Below are 18,395 nucleotides of genomic sequence, written 5' to 3'. Positions count from 1 at the left end.
TTCTGCTCTATCCATTCAAAAAACTTACTTTGCTATAGTAACACATATATATATATATATATTTTTTTTTATATAGTTTTGTTTTGTTATTCCCCCATGCATATACCTTTGGCTGTTTTTGATTAGTGTCAATCAATGGCACTGTGTGCAACTAAAAGTAATTTGATACAAAAAGGAGCTTAATGTATAAAATATTTAGTTGCACTCAAAATGATATCCAGTTTATAGCCATTTTCATTTTAGAAACGTTCAACAGTATGTAGGAGTGGTACTCGGCTAATTGCCCAATTTGATATATTGAAGGTGCACATTAAAAGTGATTAAAAGCTTAAGACAATGCTATTTACTGGATATCTAGTCCGGGAAACATTTTCAAAGACAAGAAAGAAATGTCAAACTCAGTTTTTCTTGCTTTATCTAGCTGTCTTTCTTGTGTAACAAAATATTTTATTGTTGTTAAACATAATACAACAAAACATGAACAAAAGTGAAATCACTCGCCATGACTTTATTCCTATGAACACATGTAGTGATTTCTATACAAATGACCAAAAACAATGACAACCAGGAATGGTATCATAAAATCAGTCCTTAGGTCAAACAATTGGCTGTTACAACAAAACAGTAAACTTGATCTTCATAATGTTGAAAATAACGGGAAAATGTAAAAGATATAAGAAAAGCCATAAATAAAATTACTGCAGATTTTATTTCCCAGGACTATGATTCAACTCTTTATTTTATGAACGCAACATCAGGGATCTTGCCATCCGCCTGGAGAGAGAAAAAAACAGCATTTCAGTGCTTGCTATAAAAAAAGACCAGACACATGGAAAAACAGAGAGATGTACCATGAACCATTATATTACCTTTAACTGAGTGAAAACCTGCCCAGCTACGTCGAAACTCCAGTTATTGTCTTGCAGACACCTTCAAAAGAGAATAGGTGTTAATATACGTTGAATTGAGTAAATAAAATGTAATTACATTGCAAACACTACATGCACATAAACAAGGATTACTTTTGGGACCATTCCAGGTTCATGCCAGACTTCTGCGAGAAGGCTGTGAGCATCTCCTGGTGCGGTGCAGTGAGGATGGGCACGGGGCTGGACGAGGGAGTGGGAGCGGGGGCGACGAAGGCTCTCCGGATCTCCTCTGTTGTGGCCATCCGGATGAACATCTGGTCATTCACGATGCAAAGACTATGGCACAGAAAGAAACAAGTTGAACAAAAGAAAGATATCTCCTGGTGGTGAAGTAAAGTGATTGCATGACTTGAGGCAACACAGCTTTATTTGTATAGCAGCTGCCAATCCTTTTGACAGTGTGTGCTTACATTAACTCAACTACAACACTAGATGGCAGCATCAATCCTTAAAAACAATCCAACTTTAAATGTTTCCACTGTAAAATAATCTCAATGCAAATCCAAACTCCAGTCTTTGGATTCAAACTGGTAATAAACTGGAGTTTCTGTTTTTGTCACTTGCAAAAAAGAGCAGAAATATATTATATTTTATTGTTTTGCACATCATGTAAACATAAAAGGTAATATGCTTCAACATCCAGGTGAAAAAAACCCAAAGGTAAGAAATTCTCTGAGAATACATTTTTAAGATGCATACCATATAAGTGTAATATTCAGATCTCAGCAGGTTATTTTCAAAAAGATCCACAACTGTTGTTACTAAGTAAGTATTATGACCTTTCCTCAGGGAAATTGTGGATGACAACAGGAAGATGATACAAACCATTGGGAGCTCACTAAACGTACCCGTTATTCCCTGCTGGGACTGTGACGAAGACCCGGGAGAAAGCCATTGTCGACTCTCGGGATTTACCATCAACAGCAACTGAAGAAGAAACATGAGACACATTAGCAACAACATCAACATTACTCATCCTTACAGAGAAGAACAAAACATTTTTATTGACCAATGCCTTGTCTTTTTATGCTGCTGCAACACAAACATTTTAAAAATTGGCATCAATAAAGTACCATCTTATCTTATAAAACATGATGACTGTACAACTTACCTTCTTTGAAGACTCCGCTCACTGTGAATGATAATAGTGTGTTCTGCAAACGGGAAACATATTTGCAGGTTTAGTACAGATACATGACTCACAGTGAGAGGGTAAGGTTAATGACAAGTACTAGCTGAGTCTGACCGAACAAACATGATCTCACCGTGAAGGTGTTTACGTCGACATTAAAAGAGGCAATGTCGTGCTGAGTTTTGGGCAACTCGTTGAGGAAAGCCACCACGTTCAGTCGTGTATGCTTCAGAAGTCGAAACCGAACCGCTAAAAGAGGCAAGATTCAGAGAAGGAAACATAAGGAGGAATCTCAAATCACAGAAATATTCAGTCTCAACCAATTCAGAGACCATGTGAACATCTCAATAGATAAACTCACTGGTGTCTTTGATCCTCTTCAGGTTTCGAGTGTCTTTGTGATACTCCCCAAGGCTGCTCCTAAAACCAGGAGACAGGGACAGATGGAATACATGTGAATACTTCAGAGACCCATATAGAGGTGTCATTGGGGAAATGAGAAGCACACAAGACAAAATGATGTAAACAAAAGATCTATCTAAATTTCAACTTGAGAAACAAAGTAAAACATTACATTTATACATCGATATGTTATTGGTGTTGCCACATGTATACAGAAGTTTGTGTCTTTGGGTGTGTTTGTACCTGGAGGGGTTCTGGGTGGAGTACGGTGTTGTCAGGGATAACGATGCTCCATCATGGTAGGCATCCAAGAGTGACTGTCTGTCCCCGGAGTCGTATATACTGTAGTACCTGCAACACATGACATATCTCTTGACTTTGTTTTTATGCCCTCTCCTGTAGGTCCCCGTCTTAACCAAACACTATTTTCTGGAACAGGCCCGGCTGTTGTGAGAAGATTGTTTACATACAAAAAGTTAAAACTCACTGTTGCAAGAAGCGAAGGATGAGGACCTTGATATCATCAGAGCCAAAACAGCTGCCCTGGGTTGTCAAAAGAAAAAAAAAAGGTCAGCTACATAAAGGACATATTGATTGTTTTGAAACCTGAAAGAGATGTTCAAGAGGTTCACAGGAAAGATATACAAGTAATCACAAGATAAAAACAAGAAACCTTGCAGGGGGGGATAGTTGTGGGGGTTTCCACATCAAATCCAATGGGAGCAGGGAGGTCATGACCATCCTATTGAAATAAACCACACATGAATAAAGACACATGAGAGAAATTACTTATCCAATTTGTTATCGTTTTCTAAATTTGTAACTATAAATGCAACTACAAAATAAAATGGTTTACAGTATTCCTTTATATCAACACCAATCAATGGGTATTTAAAACATTTGTAAAACAACATGCAAATTCAAGCAAAATCCTTAGTTTGAAAACACAACAGTTTAAATTAAGTACTTTTTTAACTTTCAAGTGTTTGAACAATCCCTGATTTAATTTAGCAACTTGACCGCATCCAGAAAAAGCTAATGTGTTTCAGAAAATGTATTGCACATTTCGCAAACATCGCAATTAATTGCTGGTTAAATACTGCAGACAGATCCTAAAACATCTCATAGTGTTATGAATGTAGAACATGACTAGGGATGCTCCGATCGCCAATTTTGAGGCCGATCGCCGGAATCAGTATCGGCCGATACCGATCACCGATCCGATCGAGTGGGCAGGGCCTATGGGGATCTTCCATTTAAAGTGATGTTTAAAACTCAGTTAATGGGGCTCATTCACTGGCACTTCCACAAACAACAAACATAATTGTTACATTCAAATGAAGTACATTATTCAAGTTTACATTAACTTTGGAAAATAACACGGGAGAAATGAGCGGAAGCCCTCTCTCTCTTTCTCTCTCTGACAGCCTGTCAGTATCTCATGCAGCTCACTGATCCAGTAATGAGTGACCCGACAGTGAAGAATAAACATATTTATAACTAGTTTAGCTTGTTCCAGAGGTAGATAAAATAGCTAAGTGTGTTAGGTCTAACTCTTAGTGTGTGTGTGTTGCTCCGCTCACCGGTCCGTCACAGCGGGTGGAGCTGCAGGATTTCTGCTTCACACACGCTGCATACCGCTATTTTATTGTCCTTTTCGGACACCTTAAAATACTGCCAGACTGGTGAGCTTGTTTTGCCGCGCAGAGAAAAGTGTCATGTATTTTACGTCATAATTTTACGTCATGCAATCGGCTCTCGCGATCGGCATTTTTAGAGAGCACCGATCGATCGGTAGAGTGAGTATCGGCCGATATCGATCGGTGGCCGATCGATCGGAGCATCCCTAAACATGACCATTATTCAAGTGAAGTGAGGAGATAAATGTGTTGACTTACGAGTTTGAGAAGCCGGGGAAACCTCTGCCGCACAGCACTGGTACAGAACAAAAATTAAGAGAAGGTTATGATCAGAACTACACGACACACACAAATAAAATCATGCTCATTACTGAAAGTAGCACTGTCACTCACACCTGCTGACCAATTTAATGTCATTTTGTTCCTCAACTTATGTCATTAGGCTGACACTGTCAAAAAACATTTGAGAGAACACAATTATGTATAGATGCATATGTAACTAAAGCCAGTGGGATTTAATCTTTACAAGTAATGATGGACTATTATTTGCACTCTTTTCATTCCTTGAGTTTCATGCTACAAGAATGATCCCACCCCAAAGTGTACTTACCAGTTGGTATACTCATCCTCTCCCCCAATATGGAGATATACACAGATCTGACATAGGGAAGCAATACAAGCAAACTTTTCTAAGAGCGCACACACACACACATACAAACAGGCAGAGACCCATGGTCTACCAGACTGCACAGGAACCAGCACCCTTTTTGCATTAGTAAAATAAAGAAGTTGGGCATTGCTGGGAGAGAGGTGGTTACCACCAGTGTTGTGTTCCCCTGCCCCCAAACTCTGGCAGTGTACGGGAGCAGAAGAGTCTACGCCACTAAAAACAAAAACAACTCTGGGAAAAAAAATATATAAATTAAAAAATGCACACAAACACAGCACAAGTGGTCTAAAATGAATTCTAATAAGTATCCATTAAGACTCTGTTGGTGTCTAAGCCATAGATTATCAGCAGGGAAAGTCAACCTGAGAACAGAGCTGAATAAAAAGGACAGCGGACTTCAGAGTGAGCTGAACGCAGCAGGCCCACCACTCATCCTGGTTTCTTCCCCTGCTGCACACACAAAGCAGCTACACATCTCATAGAACAGGGCTATTCAATTGGCGGCCCGCGGGCCAAATCCGACCCCGGGTGATATTTACTGGCCCTTTGAGTATAATGTTAAAAAGTGAATCACATTTTTTTTTAAAGATTTTTTTTTTTTGGGCCAGAGTGCCTTTATTCCAGAGAGGGTGTTAAATTGAGAGAGAGGGGAAGACAATGCCTGAAAACTTCTGCGGGCTCGGGTTTCGAACCCACCTACTAGCTACTGTAGTCATTTATTGCATCTCTGCGTGAATGATTAGATAATTTCACCTAAATTAAATCAAATGATGTTGATGGTTAAATTAGCTTCACATGTACTGAGTTTTGAAAGGCCTTGGGAGTTTTGTAAAGGCCTTGGGGCTATGTTGTTTGATTTAATTAAACACAATATATGCACTCCACTATGCTGTTGTAGTATTTACTGTATCTGAAGCTCTTAATTATGATTGCTCATATTTCAAGCCATATTTTTCCCGGCCCCTTGCTTTGGATCATTTTCATCCCCATTTTCACCCCATTCCAAACTAATTGAATAGCCCTCTCATAGACCATCAATTCTGTGGTGATGGTGTTTATGCACGAACAAGGACAAGACTTTATGTTGCAAGCTTTTATTTTTGAAGCTTGATTTTGGTCAACACCTCTGGTTACAGAGGGACTTGGAGGTCATTAAACATTTGGACTGGAGAGATAATTCTCTGCTCGGCTTCTCCTGCTTTATATTTGAGCTTTTCTGTACTGGTCACAGTCATCACAAAGAGGAAGTGGAACTCTTTCTTTACTGGACAAACTGGAACTCAATTTCCAGTTCAGAACACGTCAGTCAGGGGCCTTATCGAACTCTCCCACTTCATTCTCTGAACAGCAGAGGTCTGTTTCAGGCCAAAGGAGACCAACTTAGTCGAAGAGACAGACTGCTTTCTCTCTTTGGCCCATTCTTGGTCATTGATAATGACACGTATCCCCCTCCACCTCAGCCCAACAGCTTTTTCTGTAGCGCCCAGTCTTCTTAATTCTTCTTCTTGCGTTTTCATTCAGTCAGAGTTCACAGGGGCTGAGGCCGAGTAATCGTGACTGTGCCTGCCTTAGGTCGTCCCGGGATTTTGAGGTGGGATCTTACCCGTCATGAGCTATCCAGCCTTCCATACTCGCCTGATACAGTGGGCCGCGTGGGCAAGGGTGCTACAAGGGGAGGGGAACTCATCATTTGTGGCTTTTCTCTGTTTCATTCACTGTCAACGGTAGATTGCCCTCTCTTCATTCAAAATAACCTACAATGTTTTACAGTACTGCTCAAGAGATTGCTGTGGAATCATATTTTTTAAAGCAGTTCACAGAACATTTTATTAAAAAGGGTTGTCAAGCTGAAGGTGTTTTTTATTTGTTTTTATATCATTTAAGTGCTTCTTCTTAGAGTTGTATATCTTTAGCAGTGCTAAGGTGTTTTAGAGCAGTTTATTGGATAACGAAACCAGGATGTCAGGAGGGGAGAGCTGGGTACAGCATCACTGAGAACCATAAAAGGGATCAAAGCTTGAAAGTTTGTCCCACAGAGAAAAGATGGCTGTTAATACTGGAGAGTTTAAGTAAGCTGAACAAGAAAACAACGTAGAAGTGTTTTGTGATTAGAGGTCTTCTCAGCAACTTTTGGAGGCAAAAAAAAGGTTAGGTTAGTTTAAGGGGGGGGGGATGCTAATCACAAATTGAAAGGACCATGTAAAACAACCCAAAGAAAAAACCATCTAAACGGATTAAGAATGAATGCAGGTTTCATTTCTCGTTTCACTTTCGCCACAGGAATAAAGTGAGTTAATGGTGAAGGTTAGCAGGCTCTGATTAGTCCTGATAATCCTCGATTGTTAGATTACGGTTTCAGTAATTGTTCAGGCATCTCAGACACGCTTACAAAGGCTTGCTTGATATTTTGTAGATGTTGCTGCATATTTTTGTCATTCAGGAAAGACTCCCAGACACCCTCACTTGCACGCCCTGTCAGATTACTGTGTCACCTTCATAAATCTTCTACCCTCAACCCCCAAAATCGCTGACTGACCTAATGTATGAGGCCTGATCCTTGAAGAAGTCGCACAGAGGGTTCCTGTTCAGCCACAGCTCCACCAGCTTCAAGCCTTTCACCTTGTCCAGCTCCCGGTCTGTCTTCAGCTGGAGGAGCACACGGTAACAGAACAAGTTAGCATTAGATGGAAATTTAAAACGTAAGGTCAGGTTTAGGGTCTGGTTTTAATTATCTCGATCAACAGTGGCCAATTTCACCTCATTGTGGGAAAGGTTGAGGGTCTTCAGATTAGGTGCCTTGGAAACCAAATCTGTGAGTTCATCCAGTTTGTGAATACGGTTGTTACTCAGGTTCAAGCCTGTCAGCTGACAAGAGACAGAGAGACTTGGATAAGCACATTCAGTTTCCCCCATCACTTTATCAAAAAGCAGCTACCATCAGCACCTTTGTTAGGGCAACGGCAAATAGTTTGTTGCTTTTTCCACCACAAAGTGTGTTTATTTTACCTCTGGGATGTTTTCTTTAATGATATTGATGACAGCTTCCATGTTCGTCTTCCTATTCAAGATGACTTCAATGTTCTGGGAAACCAGGTCTGTCACACAAAATAAAATTGGCAACAAAATACTCAGCATTTGAAAATAATTTCAGTGACATTCAGGTCCTTGAGCTCTGCAAGGTTACATTTAAATCACCAGAATGGCTGCACCATCTTTGCATTTTCAAAACATGTCAAACCACACTGTAGTGAACATTTACTGACATCACAAAAACTATATATGTATAGCACACTTTTTTGTATGTAAAATTATAATCATATATCTTGAATACTATAATGTTTAGTTATTTTTGAACAGTCCCACCTGTATAGGAACTTGTAACAACTCGTCTAGTATAGATTGTAAGTATCGGCTTGAATATGTGTTTAATCTTTTCATTAATATATATATAAATTAATACATAGGATTTGTGTGTAAAAATTGTTGACAGAGTAATGTTTTTACCAGGGTCTGTTCGGATGTTGTTTAAGTCCAGTGCTTGCTGGGAGCCATCAAAACGTTTTGCCATGCATTGCTGTGAAACATAAAAAAGAAGAATGTGAGAGGTCGTATCTCAACACAAAAATATTCGTCACAATGAATATAAACGTCCTTCAATAGAGTGGTGCAGTGACGAATCCTAAAACCCGGAAGTGAGTTAGCATTTTACCACTACCGGTTCCCTCGTCTCAGAGTCAATGGGATTTCTCCATAGGATTTTGGAAAATAGCTCGAAATAAGGTCTGTGGTTGACACAAAGTGAAGAGACGGATCACGTTTTGTTCTACGACATTAAATCCATCAGCAGTGACCCCACTGGTGACTTTTGAAGAGTTTACGTGTCTGAAAAACGATGGTTGTTAACAAGTGGTTGAATAGGACTACAGAAGTTGTCGAGGACGTTGTACGTCATTACGCCGAACACACTCCTCTAAGTTTGTTTGCCCTGTTCTGCTTGAAAGCAAGTACCTGCCTCCTGCAAACTGTTAAAACAAACGCTTCAACTTCTACAATTTTGAATCTGTATTTTTGAATATCGATCTTAAGTTGGCGTGACGTTGAAGCAGCGACCCTGCTGTAGTTCGTTTATAGCATAACGTTAGCATTTTGCTTCTGGCGATTAGATTTATGATTCGAAAATTATAAAAGTAGGGTAGACATGTGGAAATTATCCGGCTGAACAAAACGTGCATTAAACTAACAGGTTTGTTTCCACAGACCTTATTTCGAGCTATTTTTCAAAATCCTATGGAGAAATCCCATTGCTTTTTTGTCGAGGGAACCCATGTGCAGCTTATTTCCGGATAAATACGTCATCCCTGCACCACTCTCAGGGTTCTTACACCTTTTCCAAAGTCAAATTCAAGCACTTTTCAAGCATTTTCAAGGTGCATTTTCAAGCTTTTCAAGCATCTTACAGCTGTTGTAAATTACATATTTATACACACATACTTATACTCAAATGATTATTTCCCTACCTCACATTAAATCAGATGTTCTTTATGCTATAAACAACCAAATGTGTGTTTCATAATAGCATTCTACATGAGGATGAAAAATTAAAAATGTTAGAAAAGAAAACTAAGTTTAAAAATGGGTGACCCATCTGTACGTAGACTGGGCATCCCATATAACCTGGCTGAGCCAATATAAAACAATCAGCCAAATAACTTTTCAATATATTATTGATTACTATTTTTGAGGTACTTTTAGGTTGGCAGTAAACACAAGTCAGAGGTAAATGGTGTACTTTGACTCCACTACATGTATTTAATACCTTTAGTTACTTTACAGATGTGGATGAATGATGTGAAATATAATCAAGTGTTAAATCAGACTTTAGTTCCACCTGGAGTAAATTCACAAGCTACTCTGTAGTATACAAAGTCATTCAAACTAGCTGCACCTTTACCAGCTTTGATAACACTTTCATGATCAATCATTATAAAACATATCATATACAATTATTAGGGATGCTCCGATCGCCAATTTTGGAGCCGATCGCCGGAATCAGTATCGGCCGATACCGATATCACTCTTTTCCTCTCTCCCCCTCTCTCTCTCTCCTGACAGCCCGTCAGTATCTCCTGCAGCTCACTGATCCAGTAATGAGCGACCCGACAGTGAAGAATAAATATATTTATAACTAGTTTAGCTTGTTCCAGAGGTAGATAAAATAGCTAAGTGTGTTAGGTCTAACTCTTAATGTGTGTTCTGCTTCGCTCACTGGTCCGTCACAGCGGGTGGAGCTGCAGGATTTCTGCTTCACACACACGTTGCATACCGCTATTTTATTGTCATTTTCGGACACTTAAAATACTGCCAGACTAGTGAAGCCATTTTGGCGAGCTTGTTTTGCCGCGCACAGAGAAAAGTGTCATGTATTTTACATGCAACGATAGCCTAATCTAAAATGTTCTACGACAGCGTACCTTTCGTGTGGTGTGTGGCTCGTCAGCGCAGACTCTCGCATCGTTATTGTTGCACACTTTGCAGGAGGCTACTCTTGGGCTTCGCTTGACCCTCGTCTTAGCCATGGCTTGTATTTGTCTTCTGCTAGCCAACGCTCGTTGAAACGGCAACCTCCTGGCATACTGTCATCTATCACTCTCATCAGAATGCCCAGGTCACACACGTAACAAAAACACTTGCCGGTCACGCGCATAGCGCGGGAAGGCCGGAGCGGAGCTGTTTTATGTAAAAGCGAAGCAATTAAGCGCGCTCCGACTTCTTTATTTTCTTTTAATCTAAAAAGCGAAGTAAAGCATTTACAATTTCAAGCACTTTATCCCAAATTCAAGCACCATTCCCAAAATTCAAGCACTTTTCAAACCTTGAAAACACCTCGTACAATTTCAAGCATTTTCAAGGATTTCCAGCACCCGTACGCACCCTGCACTCTATATGTTTTGATTGGGGTACAGAGTGAGGGAATCTCCCAAAAAACAAACAAGCGCCTTCAGATGTTGTTACTTCCTCCAGCTCACCTTCAGATGCTCCAAGTGTTCAGGCTTCAGATCAGACTGGAGGCAGGATGGTGGTGCGCTGGGGTTGACATGAACTTCCACCTTTAAAAGAAAACAAACATTATGTAACATCATGTAACCATGATCTAATGATGCAAACGAGAAGATTGTTCATTAAGAAACAAACTTTAAAAATGTGTGTGTGTGAGAGAGTTCCGTTATTAACACAACATACCTTATATCCATCCGTGTCTGTGATCTTGTGAGTACATTTGTGCAAAGCATTGGCAGTAGAGGAATCATCCACATAAAAATGGGCCCTGGTATGGTCAACATGGTACTGGATAGTGGGGTAGAAGGAGAAATAATTACATTTTAAATATACAAAGACGGTATTTTCCGAAATACACATAGCCTTTCTTGAAATATGTAAATAATGTCATATTAATAAAAAGCATCGCTGAACCTCACCTGTACTGGTGTGTAGGGAACCGTACAGATGTTTTGAAGAGCTGGCAATAACCATTTCTTGTCATATTTCTTTCCATGTGGTATCTGCCAAACAGACAAGGTGATAATAAGGTCTTATTAAACAGGTTTTGAGTCAGAAGCATGGATGGCCAGTTGAAACTGTTATAATACCCACCGTTACTTTATACCAGCCTGAACGGCTTTTGCCTCCGTTGTTGCCTCCACCTCCACCTCGGCCTCTGCCTCCCCCTCTCCCACCGCCTACTCTGCCTTGTGGCCTGTCTCTGTCAAAGCGTCCGTCTCCTCCTTTCCGACCGGGTCTTCCATATGGGGTGCTAAAGACAAAACAAGACATTTCTCCTTTAGTCAGGGTCCACCATTGGAACAATTGTGTTTACACCAAATGTTTTTCACCTATCTTAGAGGGTTAACACTTATTTAGAATCCACTTGTTACCTAATAAAACATCAAAGAAAAGCCGTTGTTCTGTTTTCCTTATGTTTTATGACTGCTTTTACACTACTAGCTTTAAAGCCTCTTACACACCAAACTGACACCAAAGAACACGTCCCGACGGAACGTCGGCTCACGTCTCCTGCGTCTTGGCCATGTTTCGCACTGCGTGATATAAACAAACAACAAATAGCGTGTGCGTTCCATTTTCACTCTACACCGAGAAGCTCATGGGGCTTTCCCGAACCTGTGTCGAGAGCTGGAGTTAAATGAAATCTCAGATTTGCCTTCTTAATAGTTTGTTTGGGTCCCTCACTTCCGTTTCGCTTCTCATGCACTGATTCGCTAAGCTGAACAGCCAATCAGAGTGATTTCTTTGGCTGACGGCCCCCCCGATTCAACATGTCGAATCGGCGGCGGAAGGTGTCGGCATGGCCGAAAAGACACAATGGTGCAGTACACACCAATCTGAGTAGGGCGACACGACGCTCATCGACGGCCCGACATCTATCGACGCCGATAATCGGCGTGTAAGAGGCTTTACAGGCTCTAAGACCTGTATGATTGTATACATACATATACAGGGCCGGTTCTAGACAATTTGATGCCCTAGGAGAGATTTTAGCTGGCGCCCCCCCCCCCCCGTATAGAATATATATAGAGAATAAATGAAAAATCTCTACAAAAGACAAATACACTACAAAAACAGAAATGTATTGACATAGGTAATATACATCAAAAAGGCTTCAAATGTATTCAGTATTGTATGAACATGTTTGTTAACCCCCGGACCCCCCTAGAGGAGGTGATGTCCCCCCCAAATTCTGTACATACATACATACATATCTGAGGACAATGTTAAACTACCATACACACTGGGTCTGTCAGTTGGTCACCCTCACTTACAATCTGTTTTGAGAGCTGTTGTCCTGAGAGCTGTCACTCATAGTTACATCTACGTCAGTATCGTCAAACCGAGATCGTGGCCCAGGACCCCCGATGTCTCCAGAGTGGCTTCCCCGTTGGCGGACCCTGCGGGACCCTTCATATGACCGACCCTTGTGGGAGCCTCTTCCTTTGCGGCTGCGAAACTGTGGTCCGGTTCTGTCATCATGCTCTAAAAAGTTCAAATATCAGTTATATTTTAATGAAATATCTCTCCACGAACATACACGATAAAAAAATAATAAACTAATCAAAATTATATCATACCAAATGTTAACATATAAATCAAAGATGTAGCCTCTAGGCACATTTTAAATAATCCACTATGATGAGACAATGGCAGTGAATGTAAGGAGCCATAATTGCTCATTCTGCTTGCAGTGTGAGTGAAGTATAACCTGCACAGCTCACATATCTAATGTCTCAGAAAGAAAAAAACATTAATTATTGACCTACATATTTACATTCCGTTCAAAGACTATAAGCTATGCTTTGGTATAATAATAATAAAGTTATGGGTAAATATTTATATCTATTAGGTAACATTATTAGATCTCGAGGGCTAGCCTAACATATAAGTTTACCTCCAAATACCATGCAACCAGTGCTCCTGACCTCCCTCCTCACCATAAACTCCCCTCGGTCTGAAGAGAAACGGCACAAGTAGCACAGAAGATGCGTGGTTAATGGTCAAGTAAACAGGTCTTACCGTTGTAGTAGTTTCCTCCTTCAGCCATATTTCTGGAACCGTGTTAGATCAACAACAAAAAACCACAGCACTTCGTGGAAAAACAATAGTGGCACGGCTTCGATTCTCTCTTTGAAGAACCACAAACACAAGGCTGTGAAATAAGTAATTTCAGAGGAGACACAATGGCGAGCACGGCGTGTCTGAGTGCTAACTAGCATGTGGCTATGCTAGCTAGCTTCTCCTTCTGTCTGTTCGTTGACGGGAAGGCAGCGGAAATACAACGCTTTTTCTCTTCCGGGGCAAGAACATAGCGCGGGGACTTTAAACAAACAACTATTTAATTTGAGGTCGAACGCTTAATACACTCACAAAACTAAACGCATCACAATATAACCTTTAAGCATGGCTAACATTAGCTTTGATATGAGTAGTTAGCTCCAGCTGCTGTAGTGTTACTGTGAAACCTACTTGGAAAAGTTCGGTCCAGTGAACGCAAAGCCATAATGAGGGATGTCCAACAACGTAGTTAAACACTAGACGACATTAAATAAACTCCAATGCTATATTAAATGTCCCCATGTTGTTCTACGGACACACGGACGAAAGCCGAGCAGCATTCAGCCCAGGGTTTGCCCGTTGACTGTTATGGTAACCAACGTAGAAATGATAACAATAAAGTCAACAAACAGCATGTTCGTGTATTTGTGAATCTAGGGAGCCGCTCATTCTGCTTGTGGTGTAACCATATACATGTGTGAAGTATAACCTGCACATCTCAAATAACTATTGTCTCAGGGAGAGAAATCCATACCTTATATAGACATAAGCATTAACTGTTTTCAAATGATTCTGTTCAAAGACCAAAAGCCAGTGTTTGGTATTATTTTAATAATAAAAAAGAAAATCTTATTGATTAAGTTCTGGCTAAATACTTTTGTCTATATGGTAGTCGAGGTTGAGCCTGAGATATAATTATACCTTCAAATACCATTTATTGTGTTATATTTAACATTCATTTAATTTCTTCTATTCTCTATCAATGTTTTGATATATTGTTGTATTTAATTATCTCCTACTATGTCAATGTTATGCACCAATAGACAAAAGTAAATTCATTTTATTTAAAATGTATGATTCTGCTATCTATTACTTCTCATTATAAATATACAGGTACTACATTCATGTTGACATCTGTGTACATGTGTAGTAAACTACGGTTTTGTATCTGTGTATATAAAATATGTCATAAATGTTTTAAGTATTGCATATACATGCACTACAACCATGTTTTAATTCAGCCTACCACAAATGTTTGAATAAACAGGTAATCAGTCATGCGTTGTTCAAAATAAAGAAGTTAAATGTTTTATCTACTATAGGAAACCTAACATTTGTAAAAAATGCATTATTTTTCATCAGAAAATGTATTGATGAAGTGATTAAGTGAATAATTTACATTTTAAAAATCAACAATAAAACATTTTATTCAAACATTCTGCATTTGTAGGTGTTGTCAGCTCCCTCAGTGAGCCATTGCCATTTGCAACTGGCTTCAGTGGTGACCTTTTTCGTGATTTATCAATCTAACAGTAGGCCTACAGTTTTCAGGGTCTGCCACTCACTGGTGCAGGGACACTTTGACAGGGCCAATTTAACCCTCTATGGCATACTGTTGCCCTCAGGCAACAAACCACTTTTTTCGACCTCACACTGGTCCTCTAAATATTTTTATTTTTTTAAATATACACAATGTCACCTGACATGCTGGTGTCCAATAAAATGAGGGAATTATATGGGTGTGGCATTTTTTCTGGGGGTGGAGCAGTCCTTTCTGCAAGCAAAGCTGCAGGGTCACCACTTGGTAAGATACATTTCACTTTTTAACATATTAGAAATGTACACAACTTAAAATAAAAATTACATGCATGTGCATGAATACGTAAAGAAGTATATTTGATTGTTTAAAGACTTATTATGTATTTATTAATTAGCTAAAACTATGTTTTTTTGTTCGTTGCCTCAGGGTAACACTGTGCCACTTGACCAGGCAATTTCATGCAAGTTTGCAAATGTGCTCAGCTGTAAAATGATAAACCTAGTCAATGTTTTTACTTTACCATCTACTGATATTTACAGGAAATGGACACCAAAACATGTTATGGGCAGAAGGGACACGATCAGGCTGTTAGGCAGGGTTGCCAACTTTGGGTACCTGGCTGGAGTGAGATTTTGATATCATGGGTTTAATTCGGTTTAATTACACATATGCGCATGAAATGACTGCTATCGTGTCAGCAGCGAGACCTTAGCATATATATAGGATATATATACAATATATACAAATACACAATAATGGACACAGATTATAAAGGGCACACAGTTTCATTCACTAATGAAAGTCAAACATGTTTGTTTCCACTGTTTTATTGTGTGCCTGTCGCGATAAGCAATTAATTGACTTATCGTACGATAAATAAAAATGAACTCGATAACTTTTCTGACCTCGATAAATTGCCATTTACATGAGGATGTGACTAGCAGTTTGAAAGGATGTACTTTAATTATTATTATATATTATTATGTCAGTGGTCTAAAATGGTCATATGATACAACGGTGCCGACAATATTATCGTTTATCGCAATAATTTCCGGGAAAATGTATCCACAAAATTAATTATCGTGAGGCCTATACATGAAACACACACACAAACAAATCTACAGACTTACTCCAAACTGCCAAATATATTAATTAACACACTCTCACTCTCATATACTCTTTGACTCTATTTTGGCCTAGTAGAACAATAAGCAGCAGACTTTTACTTTGTATCATTTCTACTGGATCTTAGATCTGCGCATGCGCAATACGGGTCGGCAGTTGCGGCTCCAGAGTATTTTTGTTGGGTAATCTATGGTAGGGCTAACCCATACAGTGGTGGGGCTCAAGTCAGTATTTGCAATGTAATTACATACACGCTCCCTCCGACAGTGAAACGCCACGCGTGAGGTTTAGATTATTTCCCTGTCTCAATCCAAATTGAACTGTATGAAATAAAAAGGCACATTTGTCTTGTAGTAAATAAAAAGGGCGACCTGGAGCCAATCCTGCAATTTCCCCACAAGTGAAAGAGTTGACATGCTGAAAACCCAACCCCTGCAGGGGGGTCTGGGGGGATTCTCCCCCAGGAGATTTTTTTAAATACTAACATCAAATACACATTCTGGTACTCTCTTGAGAAGAAAAATAAATAAATCTATTACCACACGACATATTTAAAAAAATGAATGCCATTTTAGTTTTTTGTTACTTTGTTCTGAAAGCTGAACCTGCTGCTCCTCACAGAGAGAAGAGGGACGAGGCTGTGTGAATTACTTTACATTGTGGATAAGGGTGGATAGCCCCCATTGTTCTGTGTGTCAAAATGAAAGACAGCCCACACACCTATCAATCATCAAACCGTGGGGTCTTATTTCATTACGTGTTGATTTTCTATCAACACGTAATGTTGTATCGATGTATAGAGATGTCCTACCGCAAAAGTATTCTCCGTCGGGACTTCCTGCAACAACACCACGCCGTTATCGTGATTCTGATTGGCCAGAAGACATTATCAAAGATGTTCTATTGAGAAGACGATCACTACGTGACAAAAGTTTTGAAAACCGTTTCTAGTCTTCGGTATTCTTGTTTTTGGCGTGAGAATAGTTTGGGCAGCGTGAGAGCGTGAGGTTGAGAGTGAAAGCGTGTGTCACACGCCAGATGCGTGAGAGTTGGCAACCCTGTGTTAGGGCTATTCCGTCTGACAGTGAAGATCAAGATAGGGTTAGGCACACGCACGCGCACACACACACACACACACACACACACACACACACACACACACACACACACACACACACACACACACACACACACACACACACACACACACACACACACACACACACACACACACACACACACACACACACACACACACACACACACACACACACACAGAAAACCTTTTGAACTCATATAGAGTTGTTTTTTCTATTTCTTCTGAATTGTAGAAATCCTTGGTGTTTCAATACCCTCTTAGCACATTGTTGCCCTGAGGAAACAAACCAACCCCTGGTTGAGGGGTGTGGGGGGGGGGGGGGGGGGGGGGTCACATTTTATAATTGATATAATATCAGGGACCCCTAAGCTCCTAAAACACATTGAAACATTTCCTCCCAAAATAAAAGGTCATGCCATAGAGGGTTAACTTTATTTATTTGTAAATGTTCAACTAGTAAACCATGTCATCCCTGTCAGATTGATCCCTATCGATATATATATTTTAACTCCCATAATTACTCGAATTTACCCCAAAGAAAAACTGGTCTACATTGAGGCTACAAGGTTGTGACCTTGGATGTAATCAACCAAACTTACTGTCATCCAAAACACGTGTCACCACAGCCAGGTTTGGGTAGCTTCTCTCGGATAAATTCACACGATCCATCCAGGAGAACTCTTCAGGCCCAGCCTTCAGGAACATGTTCACAAGGAAAGCATTTAAAAAAGAAAAATATCCACGTGGCCTGTCCTTTGTGTACAACTTCACCCGGTCAGATGAGCGGTAAAGTTGTCAAGCTAGCTTAGCTGTTAGCTTAGCACGGCACTCTGCTGCACTTACAGACACTACCAAACAATATTTCCCGATCAATTTCTTCTAACGCGGTAATAAATATAATATAGATGTTATAGGCTAAATGTGTCCCTGTCTGCAGTCCCCGCTGGTATCGGCCTGACTGTACCGCTAACTTTTATCCAGCACGAACCAAATGAATGGTGCCACCTGGTGCTCACTTTGGACCCGAATGGATCACATCACTTGGGTGTTACGGCTCTTTTTAATGAGCCGGATCACTTGACTCGGTAAGGCAATGTGATCCGGATCCTGCGGCTCCAAAACGGCTTTTCTTTTAGTATCACTTCTGGAGTTTATGTTTTAGTTAGATTTAGCAATGTTTTGTGGTGTGATTGAATCAAGTACACATGTATCTCCAAATTCATTTAATCTAATCAT

General features: G+C 40.0%; 1 protein-coding gene across 4 annotated transcripts; it reads right to left on the bottom strand.

Moving 5' to 3' along the window:
- Positions 1 to 721: 721 nt before the first annotated feature.
- zgc:153681 (uncharacterized protein LOC751719 homolog) lies at positions 722 to 17,996 on the bottom strand. 4 transcript variants are annotated; one of them, XM_034137090.1, is made up of 22 exons: positions 17,759 to 17,996; positions 13,232 to 13,291; positions 12,609 to 12,819; positions 11,425 to 11,584; positions 11,250 to 11,333; positions 11,014 to 11,118; positions 10,800 to 10,880; positions 8,278 to 8,347; positions 7,780 to 7,868; positions 7,531 to 7,638; positions 7,310 to 7,419; positions 4,362 to 4,398; positions 3,137 to 3,205; positions 2,951 to 3,006; positions 2,707 to 2,814; positions 2,423 to 2,481; positions 2,195 to 2,310; positions 2,041 to 2,083; positions 1,778 to 1,856; positions 1,023 to 1,205; positions 870 to 930; positions 722 to 774 (listed from the first exon to the last, which is right to left on the bottom strand). In XM_034137090.1, the coding sequence occupies exons 1-22, from the start codon at positions 17,862 to 17,864 to the stop codon at positions 736 to 738; spliced, it is 2,034 nt and encodes a 677-aa protein (XP_033992981.1). In that variant the 5' UTR covers positions 17,865 to 17,996; the 3' UTR covers positions 722 to 735. The 4 variants fall into 4 exon arrangements, with proteins under 4 accessions (XP_033992981.1, XP_033992997.1, XP_033992990.1 ...); XM_034137106.1 differs by lacking the exon at positions 17,759 to 17,996 and adding an exon at positions 16,872 to 16,903; XM_034137099.1 differs by lacking the exon at positions 17,759 to 17,996 and adding an exon at positions 13,807 to 13,855.
- Between the last annotated feature and the right edge of the window lie 399 nt (positions 17,997 to 18,395).

The sequence above is a fragment of the Trematomus bernacchii genome, unplaced genomic scaffold (genome assembly GCF_902827165.1).
Source record: "Trematomus bernacchii unplaced genomic scaffold, fTreBer1.1, whole genome shotgun sequence".
In the NCBI taxonomy this organism is placed as follows: Eukaryota; Metazoa; Chordata; class Actinopteri; order Perciformes; family Nototheniidae; genus Trematomus; species Trematomus bernacchii.
The sequence above is the reverse complement of the archived record's forward strand: the minus strand, read 5'-3'. Positions and strand labels throughout refer to the sequence as shown.